The 23338-nt window shown below is 37.9% G+C and overlaps 1 protein-coding gene across 1 annotated transcript in view; it reads left to right on the plus strand.

Annotated features, from left to right (window-relative positions):
* The window catches only part of ascc3 (activating signal cointegrator 1 complex subunit 3), a 399975-nt gene that overhangs the window by 120667 nt on the left and 255970 nt on the right, over window positions 1–23338 (plus strand). The window contains exons 12-13 of the mRNA XM_063040308.1: window positions 10060–10236; window positions 19493–19564. Of these exons, the coding sequence (XP_062896378.1) occupies window positions 10060–10236; window positions 19493–19564 (249 nt within the window). The remainder of the gene's footprint in view (window positions 1–10059; window positions 10237–19492; window positions 19565–23338) is intronic.

Below are 23338 nucleotides of genomic sequence, written 5' to 3' on the forward strand. Positions count from 1 at the left end.
TAGGGCTTCTTTCTTGTCCTTCCATAAATACCCTTTTTATGCACGGCCTTAGAGATTGTGGAGTGATGAACTTCATCTTCAGTTGCAGACACTGACTTCTGCAGCTCACTCAGAGTGACTGTTGACATCACAGTAGTCTTTCTTACAAGTGCCATTCTTCTCCAGTGATTAAGTTTCAAGGGGCAGCTTGACCTAGGCAGTGTAGCTCTGGTTTCATATTTTTCCTGCACTAAGACTCTAAGGTATGTTCAGTACCTTTGAGATCATCTTGTACCCTTCCCACAGATTTGTGCTTCTCCATTATCATTTCCCTGACCTGCCTTGAATGCTCTTTTGTGTTCATCTTGGTTTGGTCTGTTGAAAATCTACCATACTGTTGGACCTTACAGAGAGAGGTGGCATTTATTCTTTTGCATCAATTGGAAGCAGGTAATCCTCCAATTTCCTACATTACCAAATAAGGTTGTTAGGAAGATAATATTGCACCTGAGGAAAGTTAATGTAGCAATTACAAAGTGAATGATTACATTTTTAGCCTCAAATTTTTGTTTTTTAATTTTTAGTAAATTATTGACAGGTTTTGGAATTTTTCTTTTGATTTGACTTGATGCTCAGTGTTTTGTAGATTAGCTCAAAAAGTCCTACTCCAATATATTTTAAATTTTGAAAATGAGACAGTAAAATGTCAAAATAGCTGTGGGAGCTCAATAATTGTTCAAAACACTGTATTTGAAAGATTAATTAATTGAGGACAATGGGGAACTGACACAATTGAGGCCTGGATTGTTCTGTCATGGTCATATTAAATGATGGGGAAAGCTTAATGATTACTCTGCTTCTATTTTCTTTTTTTCTCTGTGAAACAAACAGCAATCACTAGAAATTAAAAGCTGGTATTTCAATATAAATGAATTCAAAAGAATTCTTCAAAATGGATTCAAAATCACAACTTCATATGTTGTTTCTACTCAGTGAATGATCAACATGTATTGTAAATGATTATTGTGAGTAACATAGCATCATTTGATTTTTTGCTTTGCCTTGTGCTTCGTTCTGCACACAGAAGCCAAAATGACAATTAATTTTTGTGTACCATTTATTTTGCATTAGTAATTTTTAGAATACATTTGTAGCTTGCAAAATATCAGGAACTGATTGAAGTGCATACTTAATAAAATGTAAAGGTTTTCAAAATCAACTATTAGAATTTTAATTTATGGACCCGTTGTGGTAATAGTTTTAATGTATCCTCTAATGCAACAACTTTACCATAAACAATTACTTCAGGAGGATAATTAGTAGGTGCTAGCTTGAAAACTTGATAAGTAAGTTTTGAGAAATTGGAGAAGTAGGGTGCATTTGGACAGGTAAGAACCGAGACACCAAATGGCGAGCCGCCATTGGTGGTGGTTGTCAATATATACTCAGCGTCCACTTTATCCACCTGTCTACTTGCCCATTAATACAAATATCTTAATCAGTCGATCACATGGCAGCAACTCAATACACGAAAGCATGCAGACATGAACAAGAGATTCAATTGTTCAGACCAAATTTTAGAATAGGGAAGAAATGTGATCTAAGTGACTTTGACCATGGAATGATTATTGGTGCCTGACAGGGTTGTTTGAGTTTCTCAGAAATTGCTGATCTGGGATTTTCATGCACAACAGTCTCTACAGTTTACAGAAAATGGTGCAAAAAAACAAAAAAATATCCAATAAGCGTCAGTCCTGTGGGCGAAAATTCCTTGTTAATGAGAGAGGTCAAAGGAGAATGGTTAGACCAGTTCAAGCTGACAGGAAGATGACAACAACTCAAAGAACCATGTGTTGCAACAGTGGTGTGCAGAAGAGCATATCTGAATAAACAGCATGTTGAACAGTGAAGTGGATGGGCGACAGCAGCAGAAGACCATAAAAATAGGCATCCGTGGGACTTGCGGTAGAGCTCATGGAGTGAAGTCGTGTTCTTGACTCGCTCCATTACCTCTGAGTTTTTCTTCTTATGATCAGCTATATTTTAATTAACCATTAAGGCATCGACTTTTACAATATTTTGAAATAAATTGGGCTCTTTGATAATCGGATGCTTTTAAGGTCTGCTATGTCTAAGAATGGAAAAAACGGGAAGGACGGCAAACCTCCGGTTAGACCGAAAGGTACCGATTTTCCTCCGACTGAACCACCGGTGACTTTGAAAGCTATATCGTATCTAATTCAAAGGGAAATTTCAACCTCTATTACGGAGCTGATTCGTGCGGAAATTTCAATTAATTTCCAGAAAATTGCCGATTCAATCGATAAGATACAAACATCTATTACGGAACATCAACATACATCAAAGTTGCTGGTGAACGCAGCAGGCCAAGCAGCATCTGTAGGAAGAGGTGCAGTCGACGTTTCAGGCCGAGACCCTTCGTCAGGACTAACTGAAGGAAGAGTGAGTAAGGGATTTGAAAGTTGGAGGGGGAGGGGGAGATCCAAAATGATAGGAGAAGACAGGAGGGGGAGGGATAGAGCCGAGAGCTGGACAGGTGATAGGCAAAAGGGGATACAAGAGGATCATGGGACAGGAGGTCCGGGAAGAAAGACAAGGAGTGGGGGGGTGGAACATCATTACGGAACATCAGTCGGCTATATCTGATCTTCAAAAATCCACACAACAAAATGAACTCAAGATGGAGAAAATCGAAGAAACAATTAAAGTAATGAAAAAGAAACTTGACTTTCTGACCTTCAAAAACTCTGACTTAGAATCCAGAATGCGACGGCAGAATCTTCGAATGATCAGGGTGCGTGAAGCTGTTGAATCTGATAACCTTATGAAGTATTTTTCTCAACTTCTAAAAGATGCATTTCCTACTGTATTTCCTGACCAACCACCGTTACTGGATCGTGTTCATAGAGTTCCATCATACTCGTCTAAGTCAGATAAACCTCGACATGTCATCTTACGTTTTCATTACTTTCAAGACCAGGAGAAACTGTTTCGATTCGTTCGATCTAAAGGTTACATTGATTTTTTGGATTTTAAGTTCTGATTCGTGGAGGATTTCAGCAAACCAATTCGGGATCAGCGGGTTCGTTACAGATCTGTCATATCGGAACTCTACAAGATGGATTTAAAACCAGCGCTGCTTTACCCAGCACGTCTAAGGATTCGTACGTTGGATGGAGCCCTTCGTTTTTTTGAATCTCCATCAGATGCCCAGAGTTATCTGGATCAATTTTCACCTTCAACATCTTAATCGTAATTTTTAACTATCTCCGTTTGATCGGAGGTTGTGAATCTGTTGGCCTTAATTTTTTTTGCCTTATATGGGCAGAAAAATTTATTTTTGATTAATTAATATGGTTGCTAAACTTTCTTTCTATCTGCGTCATTCCTTTCTTTTTCCCAGGGGATTCTGGGTGGTTATTCCCTCAGTGTCATTCTACATATTTCCTTTGAGGCCTTAAATTTTGTAGTTTTTAAATCTTTTTTTGTAGGTTTTCATAACTAGTTTATGTTAATAATTTCATTTCTTTTTTTGTTTATTCATAGGGTCTGGGGTTTGTTGCGGTTTTTTTTATATTTTCTGGCTTTTTCTCTGTTATATTAAGTGTTTGTTTTAATTCATTTACTTTTTTTATTCTTTTACTGCTTTATAACTAGCTGATCTTTTTTATATTTACACTTTTTTTAGGGAGCGTCTATCGGAAGTCATGGGGGTAGTTTTAGTGCTTGCTTCTTTCTGGCTGGTCTGTGTTAGATTTAGCCTTGGGGTCATGGGGTGGGGGGTGCTGGGAGGGGCTTCACATTTTAGTTTTTTTCTTCTTGGGCTATGTATACTATTGAAGTATTGGTTGCGTTCTCCTTCCCGGTATCTCTTGTATGTTCTGTTCCCTTTCCGGGTTCGTGGGTCGAGCCTATTGTCAATCCTCCTTGTTGCGGGTTGACTTTAGGATTTATGGAGTCTATTATTAATTTTGTCTCCTGGAATACTAATGGTCTTAACCATCCTATTAAAAGGAAAAAAGTTTTTAAAGTGTTCCGGAGACTTAAAGCACAAATTTTATTTTTACAAGAGACCCATGTGCGGAGGGGGGACAGACTACATTTTTTTAAATTCTGGAAGGAACAACAGTTTCATTCAAACTCTAATGCTAAGATTCAGGGCGTCTCTATTTTTATAGACTACTCAGTTACTTTTATACAACATGATATTATCTCTGATCCGAATGGTAGATTTCTACTGGTTAGTGGTCTACTATTTAATAAAAAGGTAGTTTTGCTTAATGTTTATGCTCCCAATATGAACTGTCTGGAATTTTATAAATCATTATTCAATCAGTTTCCGAATTTCAATGAGTTTTCATTGATCTGGGGCGGAGATCTTAATACCAGTTTATCTCCAGCTTTGGACCGTTCGACTCCTCTACGGACCTTACCTAATAAATCTGCAACTTTGATTAATTCATTCCTCTCTGATTCTGGGTCGACGGACATTTGGCGTTTTTTGCATCCTCAGGAAAAAGATTTTTCTTTTTTTTCACATGTTCACCATTCCTATTCAAGAATTGATTATTTCTTTATTGACTCTTGTCTTATTTCTTCAGTGATTAAATGTGATTATGACTCTATAACCATTTCGGATCATGCTCCACTTAAGCTTTCTATTAAAATTCAGGCCAATACACAATAGACAATGCCGTTTTAATTCGCTGTTGCTTCAGGATTCGGACTTTGTTAACTTTATGAATGAACAGATTGATTTTTTTTTATAATCAACTACAGAGGATATTTCTGTGAACATTCTTTGGGATACTTTTAAAGCTTATATTTGTGGTCAGATTATTTCATATTCTGCTGCTTTGAGGAAGAAGCTGAAGCAGGAGGAGTTGGTAATTGTGGACAAGATTAAGGAAATTGATAAGAAATATGTTACAGCTCCCTCTGAGGAGTTATATAAACAAAGAACTGAACTTCAAATGGAACACAGTTTATTACTTTCGTCCTCGATTGTAAACCAATTAAAGAAAACAAGAAGTGAATTTTATGTACACAGTGACAAAATTGGCAAACTGTTGGCTAACCAATTGAAGTCTAATTATGCTAAATCTCAAATTAATCAGATTTATAATCAAAATGACTGACTGATACTTGATCATGTGGGGATTAATCAAACCTTTGATTTTTATTCTTCCTTATATCAATCAGAGTCTCCTCGAGACTCTAAATATATCAATGATTTTTTAGATAACCTAGATTTCCCTGAGATTTCACAGGATATGTCTTCTATGCTAGATCCCATTACCACTGATGAGATTAAGAATGTTATTTCCTCTATGAACTTGAGGAAAGCTCCTGGCCTTGATGGGTTTACCGTAGAATTTTATAAGTGTTTTGCACCTTTATTAATCCCTTGGTTCTGTAGGGTTTTCGAGGCTTCATTAAAACTTGGTAAACTTCCCGAATCTTTCAATAGAGCGTCAATCTCTCTAATATTAAAGAAGGATAAAGATCCTGCTCAATGTGCATCCTATAGACCAATATCTTTATTAAATGTTGATTCTAAAATTTTTTCTAAGTTATTAGCAAACAGATTAGAAAAAGTACTTCCTTTTATTATTTCGGAAGACCAAACAGGTTTTATTAAAGGTCGTTACTCTTTTTATAACATTCGCACACTGTTAAATATTGTTTATACCCCCTCACAAAATGTCCCTGAGTGTGTTATCTCTTTAGATGCTGAGATAGCTTTTGACAGAGTAGAATGGCCTTACTTATTTAAGGTGCTTGAAATGTTTAATTTTAGCTCGAAATTTATATCCTGGATCAAACTGTTATATCATTCTCCTGTGGCCTCGGTCCGTACTAACTCTCTAAGCTCACCTTTTTTCCCTCTTTCTGGAGGTACTCGACAAGGTTGTCCTCTTAGTCCTTTATTATTTGATATTGCATTAGAACGTCTTGCAATTGCCATTCGAGAATCTCCAAATATTACTGGGATAACTCAGGGTTTAAAGTCCCATAAAATATCACTCTATGCTGATGACTTACTTTTATATATTTCTAATCCTCAAAAATCCATCCCTGCTGTTTTAGAGTTATTAGCACAATTTAGTCTCTTTTCAGGTTATAAATTAAATCTTAGTAAGAGTGAACTTTTCCCGATTAATAAACAACTTCCCTTATATCATAACTTTCCGTTTAAATTGATTAATAATTATTTTTCATATCTTGGGATTAAAATTACTTGTAAATACAAAGGTTTATTTAAGATTAACTTTTTACCCTTAATTGACCATATTATTCAACTTTCATCTAAATGGTTTCCTTTATATTTAACTTTGATTGGTCGTATTAATGCAGTTAAGATGTTTTTTCTGCCAAAATTTCTATATATATTTCAGGCATTACCGATTTTTGTTCCAAAATCTTTTTTTGATAAAGTTGACTCAAAAATTTCTTCATTTATTTGGCAAAATAAAAACCCGAGACTGGGTAAAATACATTTACAGTAAGCCAAGAGAGATGGATGTTTAGCATTGCCTAACTTTAGATTCTATTATTGGGCAATTAATATTCGACATATGAAATTTTGGTTACTTGACCAGGATATACTATCCATTCCTAAATGGGTAGCATTGGAATTACAATCTGTTCAGGGCTATACACTTGGCTCTATTTTAGGTTCCCCTCTTCCTTTTGATTTGAAACGCCTCAAACAGGTATCTAACCCGATAGTTAAATATACCTTACGTATTTGGTTTCAATTCTGAAAATTTTTTGATCTTAACCAATTTGGGCTAGCAATTCCTATTTTAGGTAACATATTTTTTCCTCCCTCCTTTACGGATCGTGCTTTTCAAATTTGGAAGACTAAGGGTATTTCACGGTTTTTGGATTTATTTTTAGATGGTTCCTTTATGTCTTTTGAACAATTATCTAATAAATATAATTTATCAAGAATACATTTTTTTAGATATCTACAAGTTAGAAATTTCCTAAGTACTATACTTTCTTCTTTTCCAATGCTTCCTCCTACATACATTTTAGATACTATAATTGACCTTAATCCATGTCAGAAAGGTGCATTGGCTATGATTTATAATATTATTATGAAACTTAGGAAAGCTCCATTTGATAAGATTAGGGTAGATTGGGAACAGGAATTGGGGTCTATCATTTCCGTGGATGATTGGTGACAGATTCTACAATTAGTCAATACTTCCTCTATCTGTGCTAAACATTCCCTAATTCAATTTAAAGTTGTTCATAGAGCACATACGTCCAAAGATAAATTAGCTCGCTTTTATTCTTATATTAATCCTTTTTGTGATAGATGTCCGGGGCAGATAGCCTCTTTAACTCATATGTTTTGGTCTTGTCCTACTCTGGAAACTTTTTGGAGAGACATTTTTAATATTATCTCAAAGGTATTGAACAACTTTAAATTGAATTAGGGAATGTTTAGCACAGATAGAGGAAGTATTGACTAATTGTAAAATCTGCTCCCAGTCATCCACGGAAATGGTAAACCCCAATTCCTGTTCCCAATCTACCCTAATCTTATCAAATGGAGCTTTCCTAAGTTTCATATTAATATTATAAATCATAGCCGATGCACCTTTCTGACATGGATTAAGGTTGATTATAGTATCTAAAATGTATGTAGGAGGAATCATTGGAAAGGAAGAAAGTATAGTACTTAGGAAATTTCTAACTTGTAGATATCTAAAAAAATGTATTCTTGATAAGTTATATTTATTAGATAATTGTTCAAAAGACATAAGGAAACCATCTAAAAATAAATCCGAAAACCGTGAAATACCCTTAGTCTTCCAAGTTTGAAAAGCACGACCCGTAAAAGAGGGAGGAAAAACTATGTTACCTAAAATAGGAATCGCTAACCCAAATTGATTAAGATCAAAAAATTTTCTGAATTGAAACCAAATACGCAAGGTATATTTAACTATCGGGTTAGACACCTGTTTAAGGCGTTTCAAATCAAAAGGAAGAGAGGAACCTAAAACAGAGCCAAGTGTAAAACCCTGAACAGATTGTAATTCCAATGCTACCCATTTAGGAATGGATAGTATATCCTGGTCCAGTAACCAGAATTTCATATGTCGAATATTAATTGCCCAATAATAAAATCTAAAGTTAGGTAATGCTAAGCCTCCATCTCTCTTAGCTTTCTGTAAAGGTATTTTACCCAGTCTCGGGTTTTTATTTTGCCAAATAAATGAAGAAATTTTAGAGTCAACTTTGTCAAAAAAAGATTTTGGAACAAAATTTTAAGTTCTTTAACTCTACTTGGTTCCAAGTTAGCCCATTGCTTTGCTTTGCTTTTAGTTAGTTGCACGGTGGGTTTTTTTTTGGGTTTTTTTTTTCCTTTTCTCTATTGATATATATATATATATAAAAATTAGTATACTATTATGTTACCTTAGTATGTTATGTTTAAATTACATTGTATAACTTTTTTTTCTGTATTAATATTTCCTGTAATTTTATTATATTCTAACAGTATATTAGTGCCTATATGGCTTACCTTTTTGTATACTTATTCAATAAAAAGATTTAAAAAGAAAAATAGGCATCCGTTAGTCTCGTGAGACCATGGATTTACGCCTTGGAAGGTTTCCATGGCGCATGCCTGGGCAAGGTTGTATGGAAGACCAGCAGTTGCCCATGCTGCAAGTCTCCCCTCTCCACGCCACCAGTGTTGTCCAAGGGAAGGGCACGAGAGCCGATACAGCTTGGCACCGGTGTCGTCGCAGAGCAATGTGTGGTTAAGTGCCTTGCTCAAAGACACAACACGCTGCCTCAGCTGAGGCTCGAACTAGTGACCTTCAGATCACTAGACTGACGCCTTAACCACTTGGCTACATGCCAACACAGAAGACCATAAACATACAATCAATGGCCACTTGATTAAGTACAGGAGGTACCTGATAAAGTGGCTACTGAGTGTAATGATGCTGGATTTGGAAGAACAGAGTGTGTTTCAAAGATTCTAAGTTTACAGAAGTAGTGAAAAGATGAGGTCACTGCAGGCTTTCAGGTGAATATTTTTAGAGACGTTTGGGTATTGTTCAGTTTGTCAAAGTTGTGATTTAGGATATGCACAACAAAGTACTGGAAGGGGTAAAGTGGAAGCTCAGTCAAGATATTGGAATATAAGTCGTGATAACTGAAACTTTAATTTCAAAAGCAAATTGGTAAAACTGTGGTGAGTATGTGCTCCTATCACTGAGATCGTGCGAGAGTTAAGGAATATTCTGCATGGTGGTTAAATGCATTTAATAAACATATACAATCGATTAATTAACAATAGTTTGACTTAATTATTGTCAATCTGGTTGCTTATCTTGTGCATTGAAGCTTCTTAAGTGTTTTCTATGCAGTTATAATTAAATACTAAGGAACAGGATTGTCTGTGTGTCCTTTCAATAAAATAACCGAGGTGAAATTGATTTCTTGTTTTGAAGCTTGTTTTATAAATGTAATGCATTGATTTATTGCATTTAACGGTATTATGCATTAGAGATTTATAAATAAAGCTTCTCTGAAAATGAAATCAGCAATTCCAAATAACTGGCTAACAAAATAATTGGTATTCTTTAACCTGAACAGAGTGGGAATCGAATGATTTCTTTGTTCTGGTTCCTCAGGGCAGGGTACTTGATAATTCAATGGAATATACAGTAAATCTGCATTTGCCAATTGTTTTTCCAAGATGAGCTTTGTTACATTTAAAGAGAGTCATCTTTGAATTCTTGATTGCAGGCCCATGAACACTGATATAAGTTATAATAATATTTAAACCATTTACAGCCATGCATCATTTTACATAATTGTGACCTATTTACACATTTGTACATTTACAGGGGAGCACAGAGCTATTATGTGAAGACTAATTTTATCTATAAAGTTACCCACAAATGCATTAAAGATAAATTTAAAGTGCCTCAAAAGGTGTTATGAACATAGGTGTTATATACCTTGGAAATAGGCACCGATTAGCATTGTTTGAAAACTGTCATTGTTTTTCTATTTTTTTTCAAGGTTGAATCTACACAAAGTATGATCAGAATTCTTGGTTTATCAGCTACACTTCCCAATTATCTTGATGTGGCAAATTTTCTCCATGTTAATCCATTCATTGGACTATTTTTCTTCGACGGACGATTTCGACCAGTGCCTCTAAGCCAAACTTTTATTGGTGTGAAAACCTCGAATAAGGTAAAGGGAATTTAAAGTTGCCTGTAAAAAATAATGTTCAAAGTTTATTTCTGATTGCTCACATTAATGAGTGCAGGTATCTAATTTGGAAGCCATTTTATGGTTCCAACCAGGAAAATATTCTGAATGAGAGAAGTTAGAGAGATCAAATCTAGAAGTTATACTTTATTGTTACATCTTTCATGTAAAAACTAAACTTAAAACATTCTAAAGCTGAAAATGCCAAGCTGAAAAAGAGGACATTAGTTTGAAGTTGACAACATGATCAAAAATATGAGTTTGATGGTAGTTGTTAATGAAGGAATTTTTATTCAGATATTAGAACAATTTGTAAGCATTTTTTGATTTATGCACAATTATTCCATAAATTGTTTATATTTTTATAAAAATGTAATATGTATTAATTCTTGACAGATTTCTAACTGAAAGGTTGTTACTCTTTTCATCTCGTGAACGTGTTGCCATGTTGTCATGGCCATTGTTTTTAACGAGCTTCTTCAGTAATTGTTCAATTTAACTTAAACAGATGTTTCAACAGATTTCAAAATCTGAACCCTTGTTAGTGATCCTTCATGAGAGTTTTTGTGCATGAAGCATGTCAGTCACTTGGTTATTAAATTCTATCAACATGGATAGAACAGCACAGCAACAAGCAATTTTACCCACCATATCGGCACTGACTGTGATGTCATTCTAACTCATCTCATCTGCCAACACATAGTCCGTATTTCTCTATTCCCTCCCTGTGTCGGGTCTGTTTAAATGCCTGTTAATGTTGCTAATGTATCTGTTTCTACTGTCACTGTTCCGGGCAACTACAATTCTTAAAACAACATGCTTTGCATTTTTTTTTAAATTTTCCCTTCTCACCTTCAATCTATGCCTTCTAGCATTTAACATTTCTTCATTGCCTTTCACAATCTTAAATGCTTCTACTCCAAATACTCCCAAGAAAAAACATTCTATATTTGTCTGACCTCTCCTGATGGTTAATGTAATTCAGCCAGACAATATCCTGTAAATATTCTTCTGCGCCTTCTCCACATCCTTCCTTTAGTGAAGTTGTACAATAAAATCTGTTCCTCACTAAATTTATTTTGAGGATATACAGTGGATTCCAGTTAATTGGGACAATCGGAACCAGTACATTTTGGCTCAATTAAGTCACTGCCCGAATTAGCTGAAGTTTCATGGAAATAGTTAAATAGGTATAAAAAGACAAACTATTGTTCATCTGAATAACAAATTATTTACTTAAATGAAATACAGAACAAATTAGAACACCACCAATACTACTGGCTTTACTTCTGGCTGTTTGTGGCATTTCGAAGCCTGAATGCTTGAAACTACAGTGAGCAAAAGAGTTCTGAATTGTCTTATTGCTTATTTCTCGCCATCTATCAGTAACAGAAATCACTGATTTTTGAACAGTAATGTTATTTAAAAGCTGTTCACTCTAAGCACCGTGTAGTGTCTAATAGCCACAGAAGCACACACGACAGATGCTAGTTAGAAATTGTTCAGCAACATTCTCCTATGTCAATTAAATGGCATAGTGCTCCAATTCAATGAAAGGAATCCCGGCTATTTTCTTGATTTGTTTTTGTTCTTTAAGAGTTGTCCCAAATAAGTGGCTGTCCTTATTAACCAATAATCCAATTAACCAGAATTCACTGTATTCTCAATTTTCACCTGGTCTTGTTAGGAGGTTCTTGCTGAGCAATGACTGTCCTGGCACAGAATTTTGAATGAATCAGAAAATGGTACAACTGTAACTTCTCCACCACAATGTCACAAATCTACCTGCAAGCACTAAAACCTAGGGACACAGATTGCACTGGTGATATTTGTTGAATAACTGACCAATGGTGAGCTGTGATTGTGGCATTGCTTCTAGAGTTAGCCACCATTACTTCATAGGCCATCTCTTGAAATAAAGGGTGACTTACTTCCACCCTAGTTTTGTGGATACCTATGTGGCTAAGGAAGTCATTATTATAAGAGAAATCTTTCTCAGAAGTGGGCACTTGCTGGTTGATAGGCCGGTAGATGGATATTTGGTTAGGTGATTCGCACCTCTCATGGTTCATTTAGAACCTGTCTGCCCCAAATGCATGACCTTGAGGTATAAAGTACCATTCTGAACGGTACTTCTCCATGTTGAGCAGTAATGAACTGATTGTAGTAATTAATATTATCAATTCTTCTCTTTTAAGTGTTACACACCAGCAGCAATAGATATGAAATTGAGTCGAGGCTTTATAAATAAACAACAAAATTTATTAACCTCTACTCAAAAACATAGAAAAGTAAACAAATGACCAACTGAAATAGAAGTTAACAGTGTTAGCATCTATAGTTATCAAACAGTCGAACTTAAAGATAATTCTTAACAGATCTTACTTAAGCACGGTCTTAAAGTGGTAGTTTAAGAAGTCCAAGTGATTCCTGAAATAAGTGAGAAGAGGGACTTCCCGAACCAGCGATGAAGCAATTCTTGAAGACGTAACTGCTGATGCAGATCCCAGCTGAGAAATGCCTTGTCCGAAGAGATCATGAAAATAAAGATTTCTCACAGTAACTGACCTTTCGCCGGAGTGGTCACCACACAACACCCGAGACCACGCAGGGGTTAAACATAAATGTATGTCACAATACCCATATGGACCATACCAAACGTCAATCACATTCAAGGCACACAGAACGCCATTGAGTTCTACCCAACTATTTGGTGTGTGTGTCTCTCTCTCTCTCTCTCTCTTTCTACGATTACGTAACCACTGACTGTGACTCCCCAACAAAAACAACCCCTCAACAAACTGCAGTCTCCCCTTTTATACCGATTGGAACATGCCATCACGTAACATCACATCACCCCACCCCACTATCACGACAAGTACATCATGCTCACAAGATACTCATGGGACAGATAACATAAGTGACTCTTAGATAGGTACATGGAGCTTAGCAAAAAAGAGGGCTATGCAGTAGGGAAATTCCAGGCAACTTCTAGAGTAGGTTACATGGTGGGCTGAAGGGACTGTAATGTGCTGTAGATTTTCTCTGTTCTATGAATGAACTGAATGGCCTATTGTTGATGCTCTTTTGCTTCTGTGCTGCACCTTTGCTTTGTTGGGAACCAGCAAGACTGAGAATATTTACAGGTACTGCACCTGCTACTCAAAGATCAACCCTGCTCCTACTCTTACTCCATATAATTATTCCTATCCTAATGTGTGTGAAGTTGGATATGTTGTCGTTAAGTACTAATACTGTCAAGGATTGCTAAGGGTTTATGGGCACTTTTGGTAACATGGCCAACTTTGCTAGTATATGCACCCTTCAGGTTATGACAGAGTTATGTGGCTGAGAATTGTTCATAACACAATTTGTTCATAAGTTGGAAATGAACAATAGCATTATGTTGGAGAAGATCGCAGAAACAGCTGTGACTGGAGAACAAATAGGAGTGGAAGAGCAGTGACCATCCAGGTTCACTGACTCAGAGTAAGTAAGTGAGTCTGCTCTCAGTTCCCAGCTCTGTCCAGATTAATCCAGATCCAGGTTGTTATGGTCGAGAGCATGGTTAGATGGTCATGGGGAGAGAAAGCATGTGGAAAGTCCCCAATGTGTTCCCAGCTGACAGAAGATGCCTGCAGCCCCCAGAAGCCAGCAAATCCATTCTGCTTATCTCCCAAATGCTTGTTCATATGTACATAAGTCGGGTGTTTGTTCTGTTACCTGGAGATGACCTATGCAGAAAACGGGGACTGTATGAGGTGCCCCTCTTACAGTGTAAGATAAACTGCATTGTGATCTCACACCTCTCATTCTGTTATTTGCACATTCCTATTTAAGATCAATTGGTCATCATTGGCATACTTGTACACCTCTCTGGAGCACACTATAGTGGAGATTTGAACCATAAAGAACAAAACATCCTGGAAGAAATCAGCAAATTAGACAGAGGAAGCATTTCAAGCCTCTCATCAGAGATATGGAAAGAGTCTCAGGAATGAAGGAGTAGTAGTGAAGGAAAAGGAATGGTCAGTATTAAGGCAAAAGAAATTGATGACTAAAGTGGAGTGGGAGCCATCTGAATAAGAATGATAGAGGCTAATGAATAACAAAAAATATAGAGCGATAGAGCAGTGAAAGAGGTGCATGGAGTAAAGCCAGATCTAACATACAGAGAGGCTTTGCGGAAAGAGAAGCAGAATAAACGGTGTAGAGACAGTAAGGTAGAAGGGCTGAAATGTGTGTACCTCAATGCAAGAAGCATCAGGAACAAAGGTGGTGAACTGAGAGCTTGGGTACATACATGGAATTATGATGTAGTGGCCATTACAGAGACTTGGCTGGCACCAGAGCAGGAATGGATTCTCAATATTCCTGGATTTCAGTGCTTTAAGAGGGATAGAGAGGGCGGAAAAAGGGGAGGAGGGGTGGCATTACTGGTCAGGGATACTATTACAGCTACAGAAAGGGTGGGTAATGTAGCAGGATCCTCTTTTGAGTCAATATGGGTGGAAGTCAGGAACAGGAAGGGAGCAGTTACTCTACTGGGGGTATTCTATAGGCCCGCTGGTAGCAGCAGAGATACAGAGGAGCAGATTGGGAGGCAAATTTTGGAAAGGTGCAAAAATAACAGGGTTGTTATCATGGGTGACTTTAACTTCCCTAATATTGATTAGCACCTGATTAGTTCCAAGGGTTTAGATGGGGCAGAATTTGTTAAGGTGTCCAGGATGGATTCCTGTCACAGTATGTGGACAGGCCGACCAGGGAGAATGCCATACTAGATCTAGTACTAGGTAATGAACCGGGTCAGGTCACAGATCTCTCAGTGGGTGAGCATCTGGGGGACAGTGACCGCCGCTCCCTGGCCTTTATAATTATCATGGAAAAGGATAGAATCAAAGAGGACAGGAAAATTTTTAATTGGGGAAAGGCAAATTATGAGGCTATAAGGCTAGAACTTGCGGGTGTGAATTGGGATGATGTTTTTGCAGGGAAATGTACTATGGACATGTGGTCGATGTTTAGAGATCTCTTGCAGGATGTTAGGGATAAATTTGTCCCGGTGAGGAAGATAAAGAATGGTAGGGTGAAGGAACCATGGGTGACAAGTGAGGTGGAAAATCTAGTTAGGAGGAAGAAGGCAGCATACATGAGCTTTAGGAAGCAAGGATCAGCTGGGTCTATTGAGGAATATAGGGAAGCAAGAAAGGAGCTTAAGAAGGGGCTGAGAAGAGCAAGAAGGGGGCATGAAAAGGCCTTGGTGAGTAGGGTAAAGGAAAACCCCAAAGCATTCTTCAATTATGTGAAGAAAAAAAGGATGACAGGAGTGAAGGTAGGACCGATTAGAGATAAAGGTGGGAAGATGTGCCTGGAGGCTGTGGAAGTGAGCGAGGTCCTCAATGAATACTTCTCTTCGGTATTCACCAATGAGAGGGAACTTGATGATGGTGAGGACAATATGAGTGAGGTTGATGTTCTGGAGCATGCTGATATTAAGGGAGAGGAGGTGTTGGAGTTGTTAAAATACATTAGGACAGATAAGTCCCCGGGGCCTGATGGAATATTCCCCAGGCTGCTCCACGAGGCGAGAGAAGAGATTGCTGAGCCTCTGGCTAGGATCTTTATGTCCTTGTTGTCCACGGGAATGGTACCGGAGGATTGGAGGGAGGCGAGTGTGGTTCTCTTATTCAAAAAAGGTAGTAGGGATAGTCCGGGTAATTATAGACCAGTGAGCCTTACGTCTGTGGTGGGAAAGCTGTTGGAAAAGATTCTTAGAGATAGGATCTATAGGCATTTAGAGAATCATGGTCTGATCAGGGACAGTCAGCATGGCTTTGTGAAGGGCAGATCATGTCTAACAAGCCTGATTGAGTTCTTTGAGGAGGTGACCAGGCATATAGATGAGGGTAGTGCAGTGGATGTGACCTGTATGGATTTTAGTAAGGCATTTGACAAGGTTCCACACGGTAGGCTTATTCAGAAAGTTAGAAGGCATGGGATCCAGGGAAGTTTGGCCAGGTGGATTCAGAATTGGCTTGCCTGCAGAAGGCAGAGGGTGGTGGTGGAGGGAGTACATTCAGATTGGAGGATTGTGACTTGTGGTGTCCCACAAGGATCTGTTCTGGGACCTCTACTTTTTGTGATTTTTATTAACGACCTGGATGTGGGGGTAGAAGGGTGGGTTGGCAAGTTTGCAGACGACACAAAGGTTGGTGGTGTTGTAGATAGTGTAGAGGATTGTCAAAGATTGCAGAGAGACATTGATAGGATGCAGAAGTGGGCTGAGAAGTGGCAGATGGAGTTCAACCCGGAGAAGTGTGAGGTGGTACACTTTGGAAGGACAAACTCCAAGGCAGAGTACAAAATAAATGGCAGGATACTTGGTAGTGTGGAGGAGCAGAGGGATCTCGGGGTACATGTCCACAGATCCCTGAAAGTTGCCTCACAGGTGGATAGGGTAGTTAAGAAAGCTTATGGGGTGTTAGCTTTCATAAGTCGAGGGATAGAATTTAAGAGTCGCGATGTAATGATGCAGCTCTGTAAAACTCTGTTTAGGCCACACTTGGAGTATTGTGTCCAGTTCTGGTCATCTCACTATAGGAAGGATGTGGAAGCATTGGAAAGGGTACAGAGGAGATTTACCAGGATGCTGCCTGGTTTAGAAAGTATGCATTATGATCAGAGTTTAAGGGAGCTAGGGCTTTACTCTTTGGAGAGAAGGAGGATGAGAGAAGACATGATAGAGGTGTACAAGATAATAAGAGGAATAGATAGAGTGGATAGCCAGCGCCTCTTCCCCAGGGCACCACTGCTCAATACAAGAGGACATGGCTTTAAGGTAAGGGGTGGGAAGTTCAAGGGGGATATTAGAGGAAGGTTTTTTACTCAGAGAGTGGTTGGTGCGTGGAATGCACTGCCTGAGTCAGTGGTGGAGGCAGATACACTAGTGAAGTTTAAGAGACTACTAGACAGGTATATGGAGGAATCTAAGGTGGGGGCTTATATGGGAGGCAGGGTTTGAGGGTTGGCACAACATTGTGGGCCGAAGGGCCTGTACTGTGCTGTACTATTCTATGTTCTATGTTCTATATAATGTGTCCCTTGTTACAAGGATTACCCCTTAATAATAATAATAATCAGATAAGCACAGAGAGGGTCTGTATTTACTGACAAGTACCTTTATTGACTCAGTTCACAAGCAGTGAATTTACGCAACTAAATAGCTGTGTACACACCCAGAACGTTTCCCTAACCCTCCAAGGAAAGGTAATATCCAGGGAAAAAGCGCCATGCTGGCCAGGTGTTCCTTGCGGTCCGTTGTGATCTTCATGTGTCTGACATGGGGTCCTCCACCTCCACAGTAGTTGGTCTCCAGAGAGTTGTCACTGGCTGTGCTCCCAAAATCCTTCATTCCTACTCCTTAACAGCTCAATCTCTGGCAACATACACAAAATGCTGGAGGAACTCAGCCTGATGAAGGGTCTCGCCCTAAAACATCGACTGTTTACTCCCTTTTCCATAGATGCTGCCTGGCTAGCTGAATTCCTCCAGCATCGTGTGCATGTTGCTCAGATTGCCAGCATCTGCGGTTTTTCTCGTGTTTGTACAGATCAATCTCTGATATTTCAGTTTTGTTGGCTCAAGGTTATCTGACTGACCCGTGTCAAATCTCATTGGGCGTAGCCCAGGGTACAAGCAGTATTGTTTCATGGCTTTCAACTTTGTGCCTTAGGTGACTTGTTTTGTTCTATTCATTTCTGATTGGTTCAAACCTGTCAAACCGGTCACCCAGACACAGAACTCAGATGACAAGATTACCTCTGCAAACCTGTCATGTTATACAATAAAATGCTTCTTACTTGAGAATGGGTAAACCTAAACCTTATTCAGCAGATCATTAGCAGAAACTCCTTGTCCATATTTTCAATTGCTCTGATTAAACTAACCCTGAGCAAGAATCAGTTTATCAAACAGTTGGTAAAATGGCAGCTACAAGAACAGTCTCACAAAATGGTCACATTCATTCTTGTTCACTGATTCTAGTTCTTTCTGGCCAATATCCTGTAAATAGAGGTTATCAGGAAAGGCAAAAATAAATCAGAAGTCTGGAAATGTGTGATAAAAAAGCTAATTATCCAATTGTGTTGAATTCTTTGAATCCTTTGTAATATGACAATACAGCACCGTGAAACTAGGTTTACCTAGGCACCTAATTTGTTTGCCATGGTGGACACAAAGAAGTCTTCAGATGATACAGCAGTCTCTCTTTGTCTAGCATCTAAACCATTGCCCAAAACTCTGGCGATAATCTGCATGTCTCATTGATGTGAGCATGCAATCCCAGTGCCTGTTTCACAGACTAATGGCAGCATATGAAACAATATTGAATTTCATGAGGCAATTTTAATCTGATTTATAGGGTAAGCTATCTTAGAAGTTGAGAGGTAAGCTAGAAAGCATCATATTGAATAATATCCTGTTTTGACTATTGAAGAGAAAAATTTTACAGGATAGGTTAAGTTAAAATTCTTTCATGTTTGCAGAAGTTACTTAACTTCCCATATAATGCTGCAATCTTCGCATCAGTTTACTGGATCTGAGAAACAAACAAAAGAAGATGCAGTTTTCAAGTTCCTTTCATGAGATTCCCAAGTACTTTAGATCAATAAGGTAGTTTTTGAGTATTGTTGCTCACTTAATGTAGAAAGTGAATTTCAAATTCCTGGAAGCCACCAGCCTTGCTTGATACCATATAGCATGTGAATGAAACTTCATTTTATGCCAAATAGTATACTTTTAATATTTCTCAAAGGGGAGCAAAGCTAATTTGCTTTTGGTCTGCAAAACTGAACAAACATAGAACATAGAACATGGAAATCTACAGCACATTACAGACCCTTCAGCCCACAATGTTGTGCCAACCATGTAACCTACTCTAGAAACTGCCTAGAATTTCTCTAGCACATAGCCCTCTATTTTTCTAAGCTCCATGTGGCTATCTAAGAGGCTCTTTTTCTATAACTGAGGAGACAAAAATATAAAGTAAATTACTTGTCTGTTAATCTCTCTTCAAATCAAATCCATAATATGTCAGTCCTCTGCCTGATGGATGCCATCCTGATGACTGAGAATTATTTCTCTTTTTGTTACTTTTGTCCCCCACATTGGAAACAGGCAGGACAGATACAATGTTCTATTTATTTGAAACCACATAATTTATTTCCTTGATTTATAGATGCAACAACTGCGTGATATGGAAGAAGTATGTTATGAGAAGGTACTGGAAAAACTGAAGGAAGGCCACCAGGTAAATTTTTTTTTCTGGTAATTTTTCTTTGTGTTTGTGTGCTTAAGATGACAATTTATCATTTTGTAGGTATTAGATCATTTCTGAATTTTTTCTAGATTTTTTTTCAGAAAATGTAACAATATTGACATGTTTATAAAATAACTTGTTTGTCTTACAGCAACATTTATACATTGCCAAAGCAGAAAGAAAAACCAATTATCATTTATTACCATGGACTACTGCATTCTCTTTTGACTAATATTTTTATGCACATATTTAGAACATGGTAAATATGATGATGCAGAAAGTTAAAGATCAATGATACATTCCCATCTGGAGAGTGGTTAAATCTAAATTAGTCCAAATTGACTTGTAATGAAACTACCTTTATATATAATATTGAGATAAATATGAGCATTTATGCTAAGTTTGTTTGGAAGTTCCATCTGTTTGAAGTGTCTCAGTTCATGCTGAGAAGGCAGATCATTCCCATTCATGCTGTAGGTGTCTGTTTCATGCTCAGAGTTTCATTTTAGTTGTGTACATACATCTATTGATGCTTCTGGACACATCTTCAGTGATGTTCCTGGAATCATTGGGTGTTTCGGGTCTTTCAACATCATACAACCTCCTCCAGGTGACCCAGCCGGGGCTGATCAGACCCCAGCTTGTGTCCAGATGGCTAACTACTTATGACTCCATGGCTCCCCTCTTTTGAGCCACAGCCATCTGGAGGCCCTCTCTGCCGCATCGGTGGTACTGTGGATGGCTCTCCTCTTCCTCTCTCCCTCGATGCCCAAGATGCTGAAGGCTCTAACTAAAGAATGGGCTACGAATCCCCTACAACCAACCTCCACTGGGAGACACCTCGTTCTCCATCCAGCCTGCTGACAGTTGCTGACCAGTCCTGACAATAATTGTTGTCATGGCTTGCAGCTTCCTATCAACCCCTCCCTTTGCCGTTGCCTCCAGAATTTGGTTAACATCTTCATCAAACTGCTTTCACAGTGAAGTCATGTTAGCTGCAGGCCATTTGATCCGCCTCCTGTTAGACTTCATGTTAAAGGGATTAGTTTGCAACACTTGGAGGTTCCGGGCACTATGGGGTGACTCTAATTACGGACCAGAAATTGTGTAAAGTGTAATGTGGAAACAAAAATCTTGATTGATTCTTCTGTGAATGGGTGATAAAGTTTACTTTTTTAAGCATTTCAGTTGCATTACAGTATTAAAAACATAGGTTAGGAAATAATTTACTGATACGCAATTCACTATGTTAAAAATGAATGATAGATTATCAGTAGGGATTATTCTTCCCCAGGCAATCAGTTGTCCTTAACAAATGATTCCACTTTTTAAAGTTTTATGTACTTCAAACTGGTGTCTCCAGCTTCATTTTCATAGCAATAAAAATGCTATTCGGTTAGAAGTGAATTTAATTTGGTGTAGAGCAAAGTTGTAACTTTCGGCCTTATTGACGCATGAGAAATTTGACCCCTGACGTTTAATTAGGATTTTTATTTATGCTATATTTGTGCTTCCAGAAATGCTCATTTCTAGACTTACAACGTGATTTGCAACCTTTTTCATCTAAAACAATTGCTAGCTTTTACTAATATTATTAGTAAATAATAATATACTAATAAAATATATAGCATACCTTTTTAAAAAAATGTGTTAATATAAGAACATTACAATGCCTATTGTCACCACTGATGTCAAAGGCTACACTATCAGCTCATTTGTATGGGCCCTACAGATAGCAGTGGTGCTAGGGCACCTGTATAAGGATATGATTGCCCAGAAGGTATTCAACAACTGTTTTATTAACTTACACTGGCATATATATTCAAAATATTTCTCATTCCAGTATTGTGTTATGGGTGATTTATGGAATACTGGTAACTGTTAATTACTGCAGCGTACAATAATCAACCAGGCTGTTAAATAATTTAACTCAAATTCAAGGCATTCTAAAATGCTCTACAGCATTCTGTATAAAACCCTGGTAATACAGGTACTGCTTTGATAGAGTTAAATTAGAAGCCAATGTACAGTATATGCATTATGTTCACACAAATTATAATGAAGCAGGTAACATCAACAATTAGTTGATTATTATTGAACATCAGCTTGAACACCAGAACTTTGCTAATATTCTTCAAATCCCTTGTGATCTTTTGAATTTACTTGTGAAGGTATATCATATAATCCATTTGGTTTGAAGATGGAGGAGAACACTCTTACCATGATGAAGAATTATAGGACATTTATGAAAGGCAGAATCTCTGACATGCAGTAATTCTTTAGTATGATGTTGATATGTTACAATAGACTCTATGCACACATCTTTGGAATGCAGCTTCAATCTGTGATCATCTCATTTGGAGACAAGATTCAGCAAAAGCTGTATTGGATTTTTGTGGATCACAGTCTCAGATAGGTCCTTTAAGTGGGCAGAGTATAGAAGCAGGAGAATGAATACTTGAGCCCAAGCTTGTTTACATTATTTTGTTGAATTATGAACATTGTTAATGGTTGAAAACTGGGAACTATGACCCCTGCTCTCTGATCCCCAAGTGGAATCATATGAAAGGACAAGCAGTACACAAAAAAATGCACCTGAAAATTTGAATAAAATTACAGTTTTGCTGCAGATAATTATTTTGTGACTGGAACATGATTTAAATGAGAGGATGAAGTTCATTTCCTTCTCTCTAGTGTCTTGCAACATTTTTGTATTCCTAACTTTTGGATGAGGGTGTACATTGCTTCCATGCACTTAAGGGTAATAATTCTAGATGAAACACAAATTTTAATAATTACTTATGCATGGAGTCACTGCAATGTTTTGAGTTGAAAGTCTCCTTGAATCCGTCCCCACTCTTTTCCTGTCCTTGCTCCTATGAAAAGTTCCCTAAGATCTATCACTTCAATTAACATTGTGAGGATTGGTAATTGACTAGAAGATTGGAAAAGCTTTAGAAGCCAGTAAAATGAGATGAAAATAAGCAAGCAAGAAATACAATACCATTTACCAGGCTCATCTATATGTACATAATTGCGGAGACTAGAGCTTGGGTAAATGTTTACTGGGGATTCAATAATTGGGAATAAGGAGAAGGCAAAGTATCTGGGAAGAAGGCACTAAAATAATCTTACCCTTTAGAGAAAATGCAGTGAGGTTGTGAATTAGAGTTTGTGGATGACACAGAAGGTGATGCTGTGAAACAAAGAAGGTTATCTAAGGCGAGAAGAGGACATGAATCAGAAGATTTTATGGCATATAAAATGATGCATTTTGTGAAGTCAAGCATTTATTTGAGATTCACAGTAACAAAACACACAAAATGCTGGAAGAACTCAGCAGATCAGGCAGCATCAATGGAAATGAATAAACAGTTGGCATTTTGTTTGGGACCCTTCTTCAGGACTGATAAGGAATGGGGAAGATTCCAGAAAAAAAGGTGGAGGGAGGGGAAGGAGGCGAGCAGAAGGTGATGGGGGAAGCCAGGTGGGTGGGAAAGAAAAAAGGCTGGAGAAGAGGGGATTTGAGAGGAGAGGAGAGTGGAGCATAGGAGGAAGGAAAAGAGGAGGAGGGGACCCAGGGGGAAGTGATAGGCATGTGAAAAGAGGTAAAAGGCCAGAGAGGGGAATAAAGGAAGATAGGAGGGATAGAAGAAGAGGAACCTTATGCTATAAGTTTTGAACGTAGTAGGTAGATAGTTTGCTGAAGAAGGACAGTGGTATTGTTGCCTTCGTAGTTCAGCTGCACATAGAATATATGAATTG

The sequence above is a fragment of the Mobula hypostoma genome, chromosome 2 (genome assembly GCF_963921235.1).
Source record: "Mobula hypostoma chromosome 2, sMobHyp1.1, whole genome shotgun sequence".
NCBI classification, from domain to species: domain Eukaryota; kingdom Metazoa; phylum Chordata; class Chondrichthyes; order Myliobatiformes; family Myliobatidae; genus Mobula; species Mobula hypostoma.